The following is a 12320-nucleotide window of genomic DNA, read 5'->3' as shown; positions in this document are numbered from 1 at the left end:
TTTGTTTTTTTTTAAAAATGGCTGCACCTGTGGCATAAGCACGTTCCTGGGCCAGGGGTTGAATCTGAAGGGCAGCTGCCACCTGTGCCATAGCTGTGGCAACGCCAGATCCTTTAACCCACTGCACAGAATGGTAGACATATGAAAGAAAAATATCATTGGAAAAATGTGTAAATGTGTGATTTTTTTAAAAATTAAAGTTTTGGAAGTTCCCATTGTGGCTTAGTGGTAACGAGCCCGACTAGCATCCATGAGGATGCAGGTTCAATCCCTGATTTTGCTCAGTGCGTTAAGGATCCAGCATTGCCGTGAACTGTGGTGTAGGTCACAGATGAGGCTCAGATCCCATGTTGCTGTGACTTGTAGTGTAGGCTGGCAGCCGCAGCTCCAATTCGACCCCTAGCCTGGGAATTTCCATATGCTGCAGGTTTGGCCCTAAAAAGCAAAAAAAAACACAACACCCCCACCTCCAAAAATTAAAGTTTTGATCCTTTCCCCATTTCATTTACAAATGGAATGTAAAAAAATCAGATGAACTCTAGCAGTGCTCAGTTTTCTAACTGGATATTTTCTCCCTGAACAAAATATCCTCAAAACATCTCTCTCTCACTTCATGCAGGAGCAGAAAGTTACTGAGGCAGCTGTCAGCCTGGTGTGGGGACAGTCGGGCAGCCCAGCGAGCTCCTGGCAGAGGGCAGCAGGACTTGACCAGAGAGGCCTGCCTGTCCATCTCGGACCGCTTCCCCCGGGCCCTGGTGTGGGTCAGGCTGTCCCTGCTCAGCAAGGGCAGCCCCGAGCCGCACACCATGATCTGTGTCCCAGCCGAGGAGGACCTCCTCCAGCTCAGCCGGGATCGGCTCTACCGTGGGCCCCAGGAATCCAAGCACAGCGACCCCTTCAAGAGCAAGATCCGGAAACAGAAGGAGCAGAAGAAAAGGGAGAAGAGGCAGAGCCCAGGGCCTGCTGCAGCCGAAGGCCTGGCCGAGGGGGACCCCCCTGGGCACCAGGCTCTGACCCTGGGCTTGTGGTCTGGCCCGCTCCCGGTTGTGACTTCTCACTGTTCCAGAGTCCTCCTGGGCTTTGTCACACAGGGAGACTTTTCCATGGCTGTTGGCTGTGGAGCGGCCCTGGGGTTTGTTAGTTTGACGGGCCTGCTGGATATGCTGTCCAGCCAGCCGGGAGCAGAGAGGGGCCTCGTGTTACTGAGGCCGCCTGCCTCTCTGCAGTATCGATTTGCAAGGATCGCTATTGAGGTGTGAGGGTCAGTTTACATCCTGGCAGGTAGAGATAATAACTGTATTTGCCAAGTCCCATAACTGGAGAGTTGTTTTCACCTTCTTCTGTTTCAAAATGTTGTGTGAAATTCCTTGGAAACAAGAATTAACATTACGTATTTATGCAAATGGATGAAATGTAATCTCATTCCAGATTCCAGTAATCTCATTGCTGTCCCTCTTCCCCTGTCTTTGCTGTAATGCTTTATATGGCCAAAAGCTTATGTATTTTGATATCTTGGTCTCTGTAATTCTTGATGAAAATAATGTTTTCTTGTCCCCCCCCTTTTTTTTAATCAGGAACAGAGGGCTGTCACATCTGTTTGAAAAATCTTGTAGTCATGAGATAAGTGACAATGGTTGTTTAATGATTTTATTTAATTTAAAATCTTTGTTTTTAAAATTTTATTGGAGTTAGTGGGCTTAACAGTGTTGTATTAGTTTCAGGGGTACCGCAGAGTGAATCAGTTATACCTAGACATAGATCCATTTTTTTTCCCATATAGGTTATTACAGACGGTTGGGTAGATTTCCCTGTGCTATACAGTAGGTCCTCATTAATTACCTATTTCATATACAGTAAGGGGTATATGTTATTCCTATCCTCCTAATTTATCCCTCCCCATGCTTTTCCCTATGGTAACTATACGTTTTCTTTGGAAATCTGTGAATTTGTTTCTGTTTTATAAATAAGTTCTTTTGTATCATTTTTTATTAGATTCCACATATACGTGATATCATATGATATTTACCTTTGTCTTAATAATCTCTAGGTCCACCCATGTTGCTGCAAATGGTATTTGTTTTTATGGCTGAGTAATATTCCATTGTATATATTATGTACCACATCTTCTTTATGCATTCCTCTGTCAAAGACCATTTTAGGTTGCTACCGTCCTTGGCTATTGTAAATAGTGCTGCAGTGAATATTGGAGTGTGTCTTTTTTTTTTCCTTTTTAGGGCCACACCTGTGGCATATGGAGGTTCCCAGGCTAGGGGTTGAATTGGAGCTATAGCTGCCAGCCACAGCCACAGCCACAGCAACGCAAGATCCAAGCTGTGTCTGCCACCTACACCACTGCTCAGGGCAATGCCAGATCCTTTACCCACTGAATGAGGCCAGGGATCGAACCTGAATCCTCATGGATACTAGATGGGTTTGTTAACTGCTGAGCCATGATAGGAACTCCTCAAGGAGCACTTTGAAGGGCAAATGTTCTTAGGAAACATACTTTGGGGAATGTGGCCATGCAGTGCAGTGATGACCTCTGAAAGTTGGTAACCAAAATGACCAGCTCCTGTTAACCATTCATGCAGTTCCACTGTCCGCCTGACACTTTGAGCAGGGTATAAAAGAGAGCTCTCATCCCATCCCATAGGAAGAGGGGAGTCATCACTGCTTTTTTTCACTTGCAGGGAAATTAGGTGCTTGGCAACTTTCTTTGCCATGCATGCCTCACTCATACCCTTACTCCATTCTTTGCTGCCACACATTTCTAGCAGGTCTTATGTGGGGTTTTAATTTAAAGTGTAGTTAGGTGTTGTTAAGTAAATGCATGGTGTTTTTGCAGTAGCACATGACATCACTCTGGAAGTGATAAGTTGGGGAGAGACACAGCAAGTTTTACAGTAGCCAAAGAAACGTCTGTTGCTTTCTCTCTCACCATGCCTCTGAATCTGTGTCCAACACAAATGAGACTGGAAAAAAACAAAAGTATAACTTAGTGGCATCTATAAGCAGAATAAATTAAAATGTCACCTGATGCTTGACTGCTAATATTTAGTGGGCCATTCTTTGTTTGTTTTCTAGGCTCTAAGCCACCTCATCTGTGGCTCAGCTCACTTGATGACAAGTCTGAGCGAACTGTGTCACTCAGTCTTATTCTTACAGCACCCTGTGTGGGGCCTGCTGCCCACCTTTAGCACAGGAGACAGGGCACAATTGCTCTGCTTTGTGGTGGCAGGTCAAAGAGCTACATGCTGAAAGGATAGACAAGCATTTCCCAAAGTAGTATTCCTAGGAGCACTGGTCCCTAGGAAAAAAAGTCTTTCATGGCTACATACATTTGGGGAAAACCAAACATTTGGGGAAAGCCAAACACTATCTATCCTGTTGCTGATTCAGGGTGAATATTAGTATGGTTGGGGTTCTGCACATCCCTGCAGGAAGGAAGTCTTTCACAGACCACCCCCCATCCCTCCCTTTTGCATCCGTTGTCCAGAGAACACTGGTTTCATACAACGTACTTTGCAAAACAGTGTAACACATCCTGCACATACACAGTAAAGAATCCTCTTATGAAGACAACTGATAGGAATGGTCTTATTCTCTATAACCATGGGATGGAGGAACCACTCTATTGTGATCTTCCTGGGTGTCTGCCGAGCTACCAAATTACACTGTAGCCCTGCCTTCTTGTTGAGGGGCAGAGGTTTTGTTCAGTCAGGAGGTGTTCTGAACAGCAGAATTGTGAGCTCAACAGTCGGAGACCAGCTACATACCTGAATTGTGATGAAACAGAATTGACTGTGTAATTATGCTCTCCTTTCTTAAAATAGTACATGAGTGATATTTTTATCTTTTTTTTTTTTTTTTTAAATAGGGCCTCACCTAGGGACATGGAGGTTCCCAGATTAGGGGGCCAAATCAGAGCTGTAGCTGCCGATGTGGGTTCCATCCCTGTCCTCACTCAGTGGGTTAAGGATGCAGTGTTGCCATGAACTGTGTGTAGGTCACAGATGAGGCTCAGATCCCACGTGACTGTGGCTGTGGCTGTGGCTGGCAGCTACAGCTCTGATTCAACCCCTAGCCTGGGAACCTCCATATGCTGCTGTTGTGGGCCTAAAAAAGACAAATAAATAAATAAATAATCCATATGCATCGGAAGTTAGAAAATGCAGATAAGCCACACCAATAACAAAACTTAAGTCTCCTGGATTTTTACCACCTGTATGTCACCACTCTTACCTTATACCCCCTTAGGCTTGAGGTGCGGGTTGGTAGTTTTCTTTTGAGGCAGGCAGCATCAGTGATACATGCTGTATGCAGACCCACGCAGGACAGGTGCCACTTACATGCATGTTGCCAGTTCCTTAGCTTGATTGTGTTCGCCCTCCTGTTATTCAGAAGTCAGTAGGTAGCCAGCCCACTGTGTACTGTGTCACATCGCTGTCTTGGTTGTCAGGTGCCCAGTTGAGTTTTTTCCTCCCAGCCTGTGGGAGGTTGGCAGCCGGATGGGCTCCCTGGTCGTCCTCACCCGATCTGCTTGCGGTGGCCAGTCTGAGGCTGGGGGAGCGCAGGAGCTGGGGCCAGGACCAGGATGCTTAACTGGTGATGGGAGGTGACAAAGCAACTGGGGGTCTCTTGGAGCAGCAGCAGCAGTAACCCAGTCACACAGCCATGCTGGCGGCCCCAAGATGTCAAGGACCACGGGTGCTGCCTTGTCTTTGGCAACGATGGCTTTTACTCCTGACCGAGTGTTAGAACCACCGGGTAGCCCAGGCCTCTCCTGGAAAACAGTCGAAGGTTGGGTTCAAGCCTCAGCATTTCTTACAAACTCTTGGGCTGTTCTGTTGTGTGACTGGGGTTGAATTCTGTGGCTAGAGGTCCTCAGGCACAGTCTGGAGCCCCTGCACCTTGGGAAAATGAGAATGAGTCATGAGGTGGTGGAAACTGAAGCCAGCCCCTCCTAAAGCTGGGTTCCTTTACAAAGTTTTTTTTTTTGGCTTTTTCGGGATGTACTTGCAGCATATGGAGATTCCCAGGCTAGGGGTCGAATCAGAGATACAGCTGCCAGCCTACCCAACAGCCACAGCCACGTCAGATCCAAGCCACGTCTGCAACCTACACCACAGCTCACAGCAACGCCGGATCCTTAATCCACTCAGCGAAGCCAGGGATCGAACCCGCAACCTCATGGTTCCTAGTTGGCTTCGTTTCCGCTGCACCCCGACGGGAACTCTGGTTCTCTTATCAAGTTTATACTTACTCTCTCTACCCCCAACTTTATTCCCTTGCTTCAAACGTGTGCTCACTGAACACTCATCAGAGTCAGATGAATAAGATCATTCATTAACAACTAAAAGTGCTGTTGATAACCGATAACATCATTATTATAGAGACTTAGGTTGTGTCTCCAGGACAGGATGAGCTGACAGGACCCCAAGCCATGGACCACCTGGTCAGAGAATCATAAACCACATCCTGACCCCTGGGAAACTGCAATTAAGACATGTCACAGAAATGTCACCAATGATGATTAATTCCAGCTTCTTTGATCTTCCCCCTTAAAAAACACCCCTAACTCCAAGACCAAGTGGATCTGATTCTTGTCTCCCACACTTGCTGGGCACCTGCAAATCAGCCCTTCCTTTGCCGCAAACTCCCCCTTGCAGAGTTTGGCTTTCTGCACCAAGGGCATGAGAGCCTTTGCTCTGTTGCAAAAGCTTCAACTCCTGTGCCTTTAGCGGGCTCAGCTCACAGGTCTGTTGATGGGTGAAGCAGCCAGGTGGAAGCCCAAGGGAGCAGAGTGGGGGCTTCCTCCTGGCAAAGAGGCTGGCTCCTTGTATAACCTTCACAACTTGGGAGTATAAAACGAAGTCATCTTTGGTTTTTCTCTTGGGGCGCGTGCTTCTAGATCAGCTGTTCTCAATCTTGGCTGCACCCCAGAATCACCTGGGAGCTTTTAAAGCCCTGGCGCCTGGGCCCAGCCCCTGGGATGCGATTTAACGAGTCAGGGGTGTGGCCTGTCATTGGGATTCTGAGGAGCTCCAGCTGACTGGCCACTGAGACTGAGAACCACTGTTCTAGACTTTACTATGAGGTTGGAGGCTGTTAGCCAAGGACACACAAGCTTATCAGCTGTGGGGACACGGGCAGGGCAGGAGCAGTTGGAGGCTGGCGTGAGCAGAGCACACAGCTGTCACTGACAGCCCAGGATGGGGTCCTGCTGTATCTGACCAAATGGCCAAGTTCACAAAATGGCATTTTCCTTCTCCCCCTTTTAAATTTTATTTTTTGTCTTTTTAGGGCTGCACCCGTGGCATATGGAGGTTCCCAAGCTAGGGGTCGAATCGGAGCTGTAGCCACTGGCCTACACCACAGCCACAGCCACGCCACATCCGAGCTGCATCTGTGACTTACCACAGCTCACAGCAATGCTGGATCCTTAACCCACTGAGCAAGGCCAGGGATGGAGCCTGCCTCCTCATGGATACTGGTCAGATTCGTTACCACTGAGCCATGACAGGAACTCCTAGCCCCCTTTTTTAAAATTAAAATTCAACCAGGTGCTGTTCTGAAAGAACCCACGGTAACCCTCTGTGTGTTTTTGCTTAGGGAAATGTTCACAGACCAGGACCAGTTCCAGGGCCTCTCCCAGCCTCACTGCACCCCCATTGGTCTCTTCACTTTGCATCGAACACACTGATTTTTAGGCTCCTTGAACAGCAAGCCTCTTAATGCTACCAAGCCTTGGCCTGTGCTGTGTTTTGCCTTCGTGGAACATTCTTGCCCCTCCCCACCAGGCTTTCTGCCCCCTGTTCCCTCTCAGCCCATCCTGCTGAGCTTGACCTCTCATCGAGCCCTTCTCCGGCCAGTGTTATTTTCTGTCACACAATGGGCTTATTGCCTGATGACATCACAACGTACAAAGATTCTTTTTTTTTTGGCTGCGTCTGCTGCATGTGGAAGTTCCCGGGCCAGGGACTGAACCCACACCACAGCTGTGACCCCAGCCACAGCAGTGACAATTCTTAACTTGCTGAGCCACCAGGGAACCCCTATGATTCTTCCGTCTGTTTGTTGTGTACTCCATTAGGCTGTGAGCCTCATGAAGGGGAGACCATGTCTTATCAGGTTGCTGTTGTACCTCCGGTTCTAGAACAGTCCTCACTCCCACCTTGTATTTTATATATTTTTGTTGAATCGATGCTTTAATCAGAGGGTGTTGGTGTTAAACTACAACCCTGTTTATCCCCAGTGTATGTTGTAATGGACTGATACGCCAGTAGGTGGCGCCAAGACCTCACGAGAAAACGGCCTGCTCTGGGAAAAACATCAGAACTAAAACACAAATACGGTTTAGGTGTGTGTGCCGTTGGGATGGGGGAGTTTGTGAGCTCAACTCCTCATAACTCAGATCACTCACTATTCCCTCTTTAGGGGTAGACCCTAATCCCAAGATCCTAGTTTGGAAAGGCTCCATGATTTTTAAATAGGGGCCTGGAGAAGAAACAACTTTAAAAGCTCTCATCTTGGAATTCCCGTTGTAGTGCAGTGGAAATGAATCTGACTAGGAACCATGAGGTTGCGGGTTCGATCCCTGGCCTCGCTCAGTGGGTTAAGGATCTGGCGTTGCTGTGGCTCTGGCGTAAGCTGGCGGCTACAGCTCCAATTAGACCCCTAGCCGGGGAACCTTCATATGCCGCAGGTGTGGCCCTAAAAAGGATAAAAGACAAAAAATAAAATAAAAAATAAAAGCTCCCATCTAAAAAATGAATCCCATTCACATGATCCCCAATAAGTTTGCTCCCCATCCCGAGCTGAATGCCTCCAATGATGGTGAGCTCATTACTTCACCCAGAGATGCCATCTCCACTGATGGGCCAACTGCCCCTTCAGCCCCAGATTCAGCCCCTCTCCCCTCAGCCCTTCTTCTGTCAGCTGACACTGAGAACTAGCCTTTTATTTTCGGGAAGTCAGTGATGAACTTTTTGCTTTATCTTCTCCAGGCTAAACAAGCATCATTGCTTTCAGTTTCCCTTCTCTCATTTCCAACATCTCACGGAGAACCTTACATTATGTTTTGGACAAGACAGAATTTGTTCTCAGGACACTCCTGCACAGCTGCGTGAGCCCCGGCCAGGGGCTGCTGACTTTCGGGAGCGCCTCTGACGTTCTGGGTCACTGGGAACCCTCTCTGAAGTCTCCAGCCTTCTCCTCCCTCGGCCTGCAGGATTTAGCCGCTACTGCTTGAGGCATGTGTGATCTTGGTTTTCCTCCAAAGCAGAGCCTGGTCGGCTAACATGCAGGTAGTGGATTTTAGGAAGTGCCCTGCGGGAATGGGGATGTGTTAGAGGAAGCTGGGGAAGGAGTTAAAGTGGGAGGCACCATATTCAGCCGTCACCCCAGGGTGAGTGAGTGCTTCCTGCACTGTCCCTGTGAGGCCCAGGAGAGGGGGACCTCTTTACCAGCTCTCATGCCTCCTGGGCAAGGGCTCCCCCAGGGAGTGTTCATTTCCTTGTGCCTCCAGGCTTTCGCAGGGGCTGGGGTGGCCGCATGGAGCCCCAAGGCAGAACCAGGGGTGTAGCTAAGGCATTGTGCTGTCTGCTACCCCTATCCCCAGCTCCCTATCCCCAGCACGATGCTGCTGCAAGTCTGAACTTCTCTTCTCCCAGGGGGTAAACCTCTTGGGACCAGTGACTCTCCTGGTGCCACTTTTGAGAAACCAAAGTGTCTGTGTGTGTTTCTGTGCAGTGTGTGACACACGTGCCTGTATGGGGGAGGTGGGAGGTGCCCACTACTTGATGAACGTTCTGGAATAAATGCTAGCAGTTGGCATAGAGACTATGAATCGGCTCAAAGTGGGGGCAGCCATGGTCCAGCCCCCGTCAGATCTCAGACTTGGCACAGGGAGTCTCCACAGAGAGCCTGTCTCCCTTTTTTGAGCCCTGCCTGGTGTGGTTCTGAATATTCCCCACTGTGCGCCTGCAACAACTGAAACTGATAGCCCCGACGGCCGGAACCCAGCCAGAACACAGATTGGGTCTTGAACCCACATGCGGAGACTCGAACCAGCCAAAACCCAGATTGGGACTTAAACCCATGGTTTCAAATTCGAATCACTCACCCTGTGTCTGGACTCACTGAGGTTCAGGTTCTTCATGTCTCCAAGAAGGAATTCAGAGAGACAAAGTGATGGGACATGATCAGAGACGGAAGGGGACAGGCAAGAAAGCTCTCTGCCCGCGGATCCGGGTGGACCACACTTTTATCATCCAAGGGGGGTGGGGACTGGAAAGGCCCGCCTCTTCCTTTCAGGGAGTAGTAGCTCCTCCTTCGTAGTATCCGGTATGGTGTGTATTCCAATCAGCTGAAGGGCGGTCTTCAAACTCCTGCCCTTGGTCTGAATCTGAATGCAGGTCTCATCCCAGCCCCCACCCAAGGACCTGAGGCAATTCTCGCACCTGCACCAGTTAAGCAAGCCTGCCTTGTGCTGATGGTTTTCTTGGACTTACAGAGGTCTCCCGGCATCCCCCAGGTTTCCCTCTTTACCCATTATCCCCTATTGGGACTCCTACAACCACCTGTGCCTTCTCCATCCCTATCACAGCCATTAAGACACAAGTTCCGGAGTTCCTGTGGTGGCTCAGTGGTTAAGGAATCCGACCAAGAACCACGAGGTTGTGGGTTCGATCCCAGGCCTTGCTCAGTGGGTTAAGGATCCTGCTTTGCTGTGGCTGTGGTGTAGGCAGGCAGCTACAGCTCCGATTCGACCCCTGGCCTGGGAACTTCCCTATGCTGCAGATGCGGCCCTAGAAAAGGCAAAAAGACGAAAAAAGAAAGAAACAAGTCCCAAAATGGTTGTCTGGTAAGAAAATCCATCTGCCTCCCCCTCCCCCCGTGGAGATGTGCTGGCTAGGGAGCTGTCTAGGGATGGCTTTGTAGCTCCCAGCCTCCCTTCTGCTCTCCCCAAACCCACCTCATTTTTTTTCTCCCAACTCAGTGGTTCCCTTCTGGCTTCTTCTCCCATGCCTGCAGCTCAGGTTATCAGCCTCCTCAGTAATTTGGGGGAGGTTGGAGAACAATCTTGCTACTTAAAACATGGTCCTGAGACCAGCAGCATCAGTACTAGAAATTCGGGGTCTCAGGCAACACCCCAGACCTCCTGGAAGGAGTCTGTGTTTCCGTAAGGTCACTAGGCGAGTCACGTCCACAGGAAAGTTGCAGGAGCAGTGGACCGACTCATTGGCTTCTAAACCCGGTGTCCGTTCTCTCCACGCGCAGCGGGTTAAGGATCTGGCATTGTCACTGTAGTGGCTTGGGTCACTGCTGTGGCTGGGGTTTGATCCCTGGCCTGGGAACTTCTGCATTGTTGTGGGTGTGGCCAAAAATTAAGCCAAAACAACCAACCAAAAAAACCCCCAAATCTTGTTGTCATTACAAGCATCTGGGGAGTTTGATAAAAACACAAATTTCTTAGCATCTGTGGTCTTGAAATCTGTAATACTTTTTAAGCTCTCCGTGATTCCAACACAGCCATTCGTGGGATCATGTCTGAGAATCACCAGAATAGGCATCTTTTGGGTTTCTTTCCTCTTCTAAGATTCTGATATTTTTGCCACTCACTAAGTTTTCACAAATTTGAATGTCACTCTTTTTGGGTGTGATGAAATAGCAGGGCCTAAGTTTTTTTGGGATGCGTGTGTGTGTGTGTGTGTGTGTGTGTGTGTGTGTGTGTGTGTTTGTGTGTGTGTTTTAAACAGGCCTAATTTCCAGTTGCCAAATATTCTAGCCAGGAATTTGTCTTTCTTCCCACATCTAATAGATGTCTCTTTAAGGGACTCACGAGTGCTTTGCCAGGCCCTGTGAGCTCCCACTAGGGGCACTCTGGTGGCATCTGGGATGGTGTTTTGCCTCAGCGCCTCAGGCGTGAGGCGCGGGATTCAGTGCCCGAGATGCCAGGTCTTGACTCCCTGGTGTGGCTGCTGAGAGATGAAGCCTGGGGCATCTTTGGAAAGAAGTCAGAATGTCTGTTTGCATTTGGTATCATCAGGCATCTCGGATGCCCTGAGTCGGTCCTGTCCACCTACATCACGCCCTCACCAGCCTGAGCGGCCTTTGAGAAGCAGCCCCAATCCCCTGCCCTGGGCACCTAGGCAGGGGTGTCTGTGCTGACACCCCCAGTGGAGAGGAGCTCTGCTGGCCTGGCACCAACTGGCCTGGAGTGCAGGGCACTGAGGCGGCAAGAGGCAGCCCCATGGGGCTGAGATGCTAGAAGGGCAGGAGACGCCAAACCAAAAGATTTCCTTAGACTGTCCTCTTTGAAGTTGGGTTCTCATGCAAAGGCTGAAGAGCTCATCCCATGACATTCCTTTATGTGTCACTAATTGTTTTCTGCCTCTGAGCGACTGGCAGAGCCATCGGTTTGGATCAGAGAGGAAAGAAGGTAGGAACTGTTTTTTCCCAAGGGCAGAGTTTGGCGCCTAAAAAGCTTGGATTGGTTCAGGTAAACACCCTGGGGATAGGGTTCCCCTGACGGGGAAGGAAGTGGCAGCCTAGGGGACGCTGGCCTTCAGCCTGGGGTCAGTGAGGGTTGGGGTCTGGCGTGTGTTTTATCCTGGGTCAGCCTCATCACAGGGGGCTCTGCCCACCATACCTGCCCAGAGGCTGGAGGGGAGGGTGGCCGTGGGCTGCGTGTCTGACATGTTCGCAGCTTGAGTCCGTGGACACCTCCCCAGGTCTGAGGAGGAGTGGAGAGAGGGAAGAGGGGAGCAGGAGCAGCTAGGGAGCCCCAAAGCCCAGCACGACACCTCCCTCCTCATCACCACCCCCACCAGGGCTTCCTCAGCCTGTGTCTCCCTGTGGCATGAAAACAATTCTGCCAGCATGGCATGTGGGATGCACTTTCAGTTTCTTTCTTCAGTCACTGTCAGGAACAAAGAGAGCTCCCTCTGTGCTGGCCTTTGTGCGCAGTCATCCGGTTACTGTTTATAACCATGCTCTCACCATGGTCTCCATTTTACAGATGCAGAAACTGAGGCATAGCAAAGTTCAGTGATTTGCTGGAAAGACACAGATTCGGGGACTGGGAGGGCCCAAGCCAGCTGACGTGGAGCTGAAGCTCACAGCCGCACCCCATGCTGTGCCTCCACCTCCATCCCCCCCAACTCCCCGACCTTTATCCCCTGGGACCATCAGTTCTGTGTCAGAACAAACACGAACCAGGCGCACGCTTTGTCCTGAAGCCATTCAAGGTCAACAGCTTGCTCCTTTGGTACCACGTGAAGAGTGTTCAGAACTTTGGCTCTTGGTCTGGCATCAGA

General features: G+C 49.8%; 1 protein-coding gene and 1 long non-coding RNA gene across 4 annotated transcripts in view; one reads left to right on the top strand and one right to left on the bottom strand.

Annotated features, from left to right (window-relative positions):
- POP1 (POP1 homolog, ribonuclease P/MRP subunit) overlaps nucleotides 1–2201 on the top strand; it is a 48181-nt gene extending 45980 nt beyond the window's left edge. For both annotated transcript variants that reach the window (XM_003481375.5, XM_085022000.1), the window contains exon 16: nucleotides 620–2201. In XM_003481375.5, the coding sequence (XP_003481423.2) occupies nucleotides 620–1259 (640 nt within the window). In that variant the 3' untranslated portion in view covers nucleotides 1260–2201. The remainder of the gene's footprint in view (nucleotides 1–619) is intronic.
- Nucleotides 2202–2264: 63 nt separating this feature from the next.
- Nucleotides 2265–9335, bottom strand: LOC110260454 (uncharacterized). Of its 2 annotated transcripts, XR_014843640.1 has the most exons (4): nucleotides 9125–9242; nucleotides 8073–8328; nucleotides 4243–4910; nucleotides 2265–3776 (listed from the first exon to the last, which is right to left on the bottom strand). It is a non-coding gene; the product is annotated as an uncharacterized LOC110260454 (long non-coding RNA). The 2 variants fall into 2 exon arrangements; XR_014843641.1 differs by lacking the exon at nucleotides 8073–8328 and having other exon boundaries at nucleotides 4243–4904; nucleotides 9125–9335.
- Nucleotides 9336–12320: the final 2985 nt, after the last annotated feature.

The sequence above is a fragment of the Sus scrofa genome, chromosome 4 (assembly GCF_054392235.1).
Source record: "Sus scrofa isolate SSC_HxYL_T2T_F1_AM1 chromosome 4, Sscrofa_HxYL_maternal_Yorkshire_Landrace_v2.0, whole genome shotgun sequence".
Lineage (NCBI taxonomy): Eukaryota > Metazoa > Chordata > Mammalia > Artiodactyla > Suidae > Sus > Sus scrofa.
The sequence above is the reverse complement of the archived record's forward strand: the minus strand, read 5'-3'. Positions and strand labels throughout refer to the sequence as shown.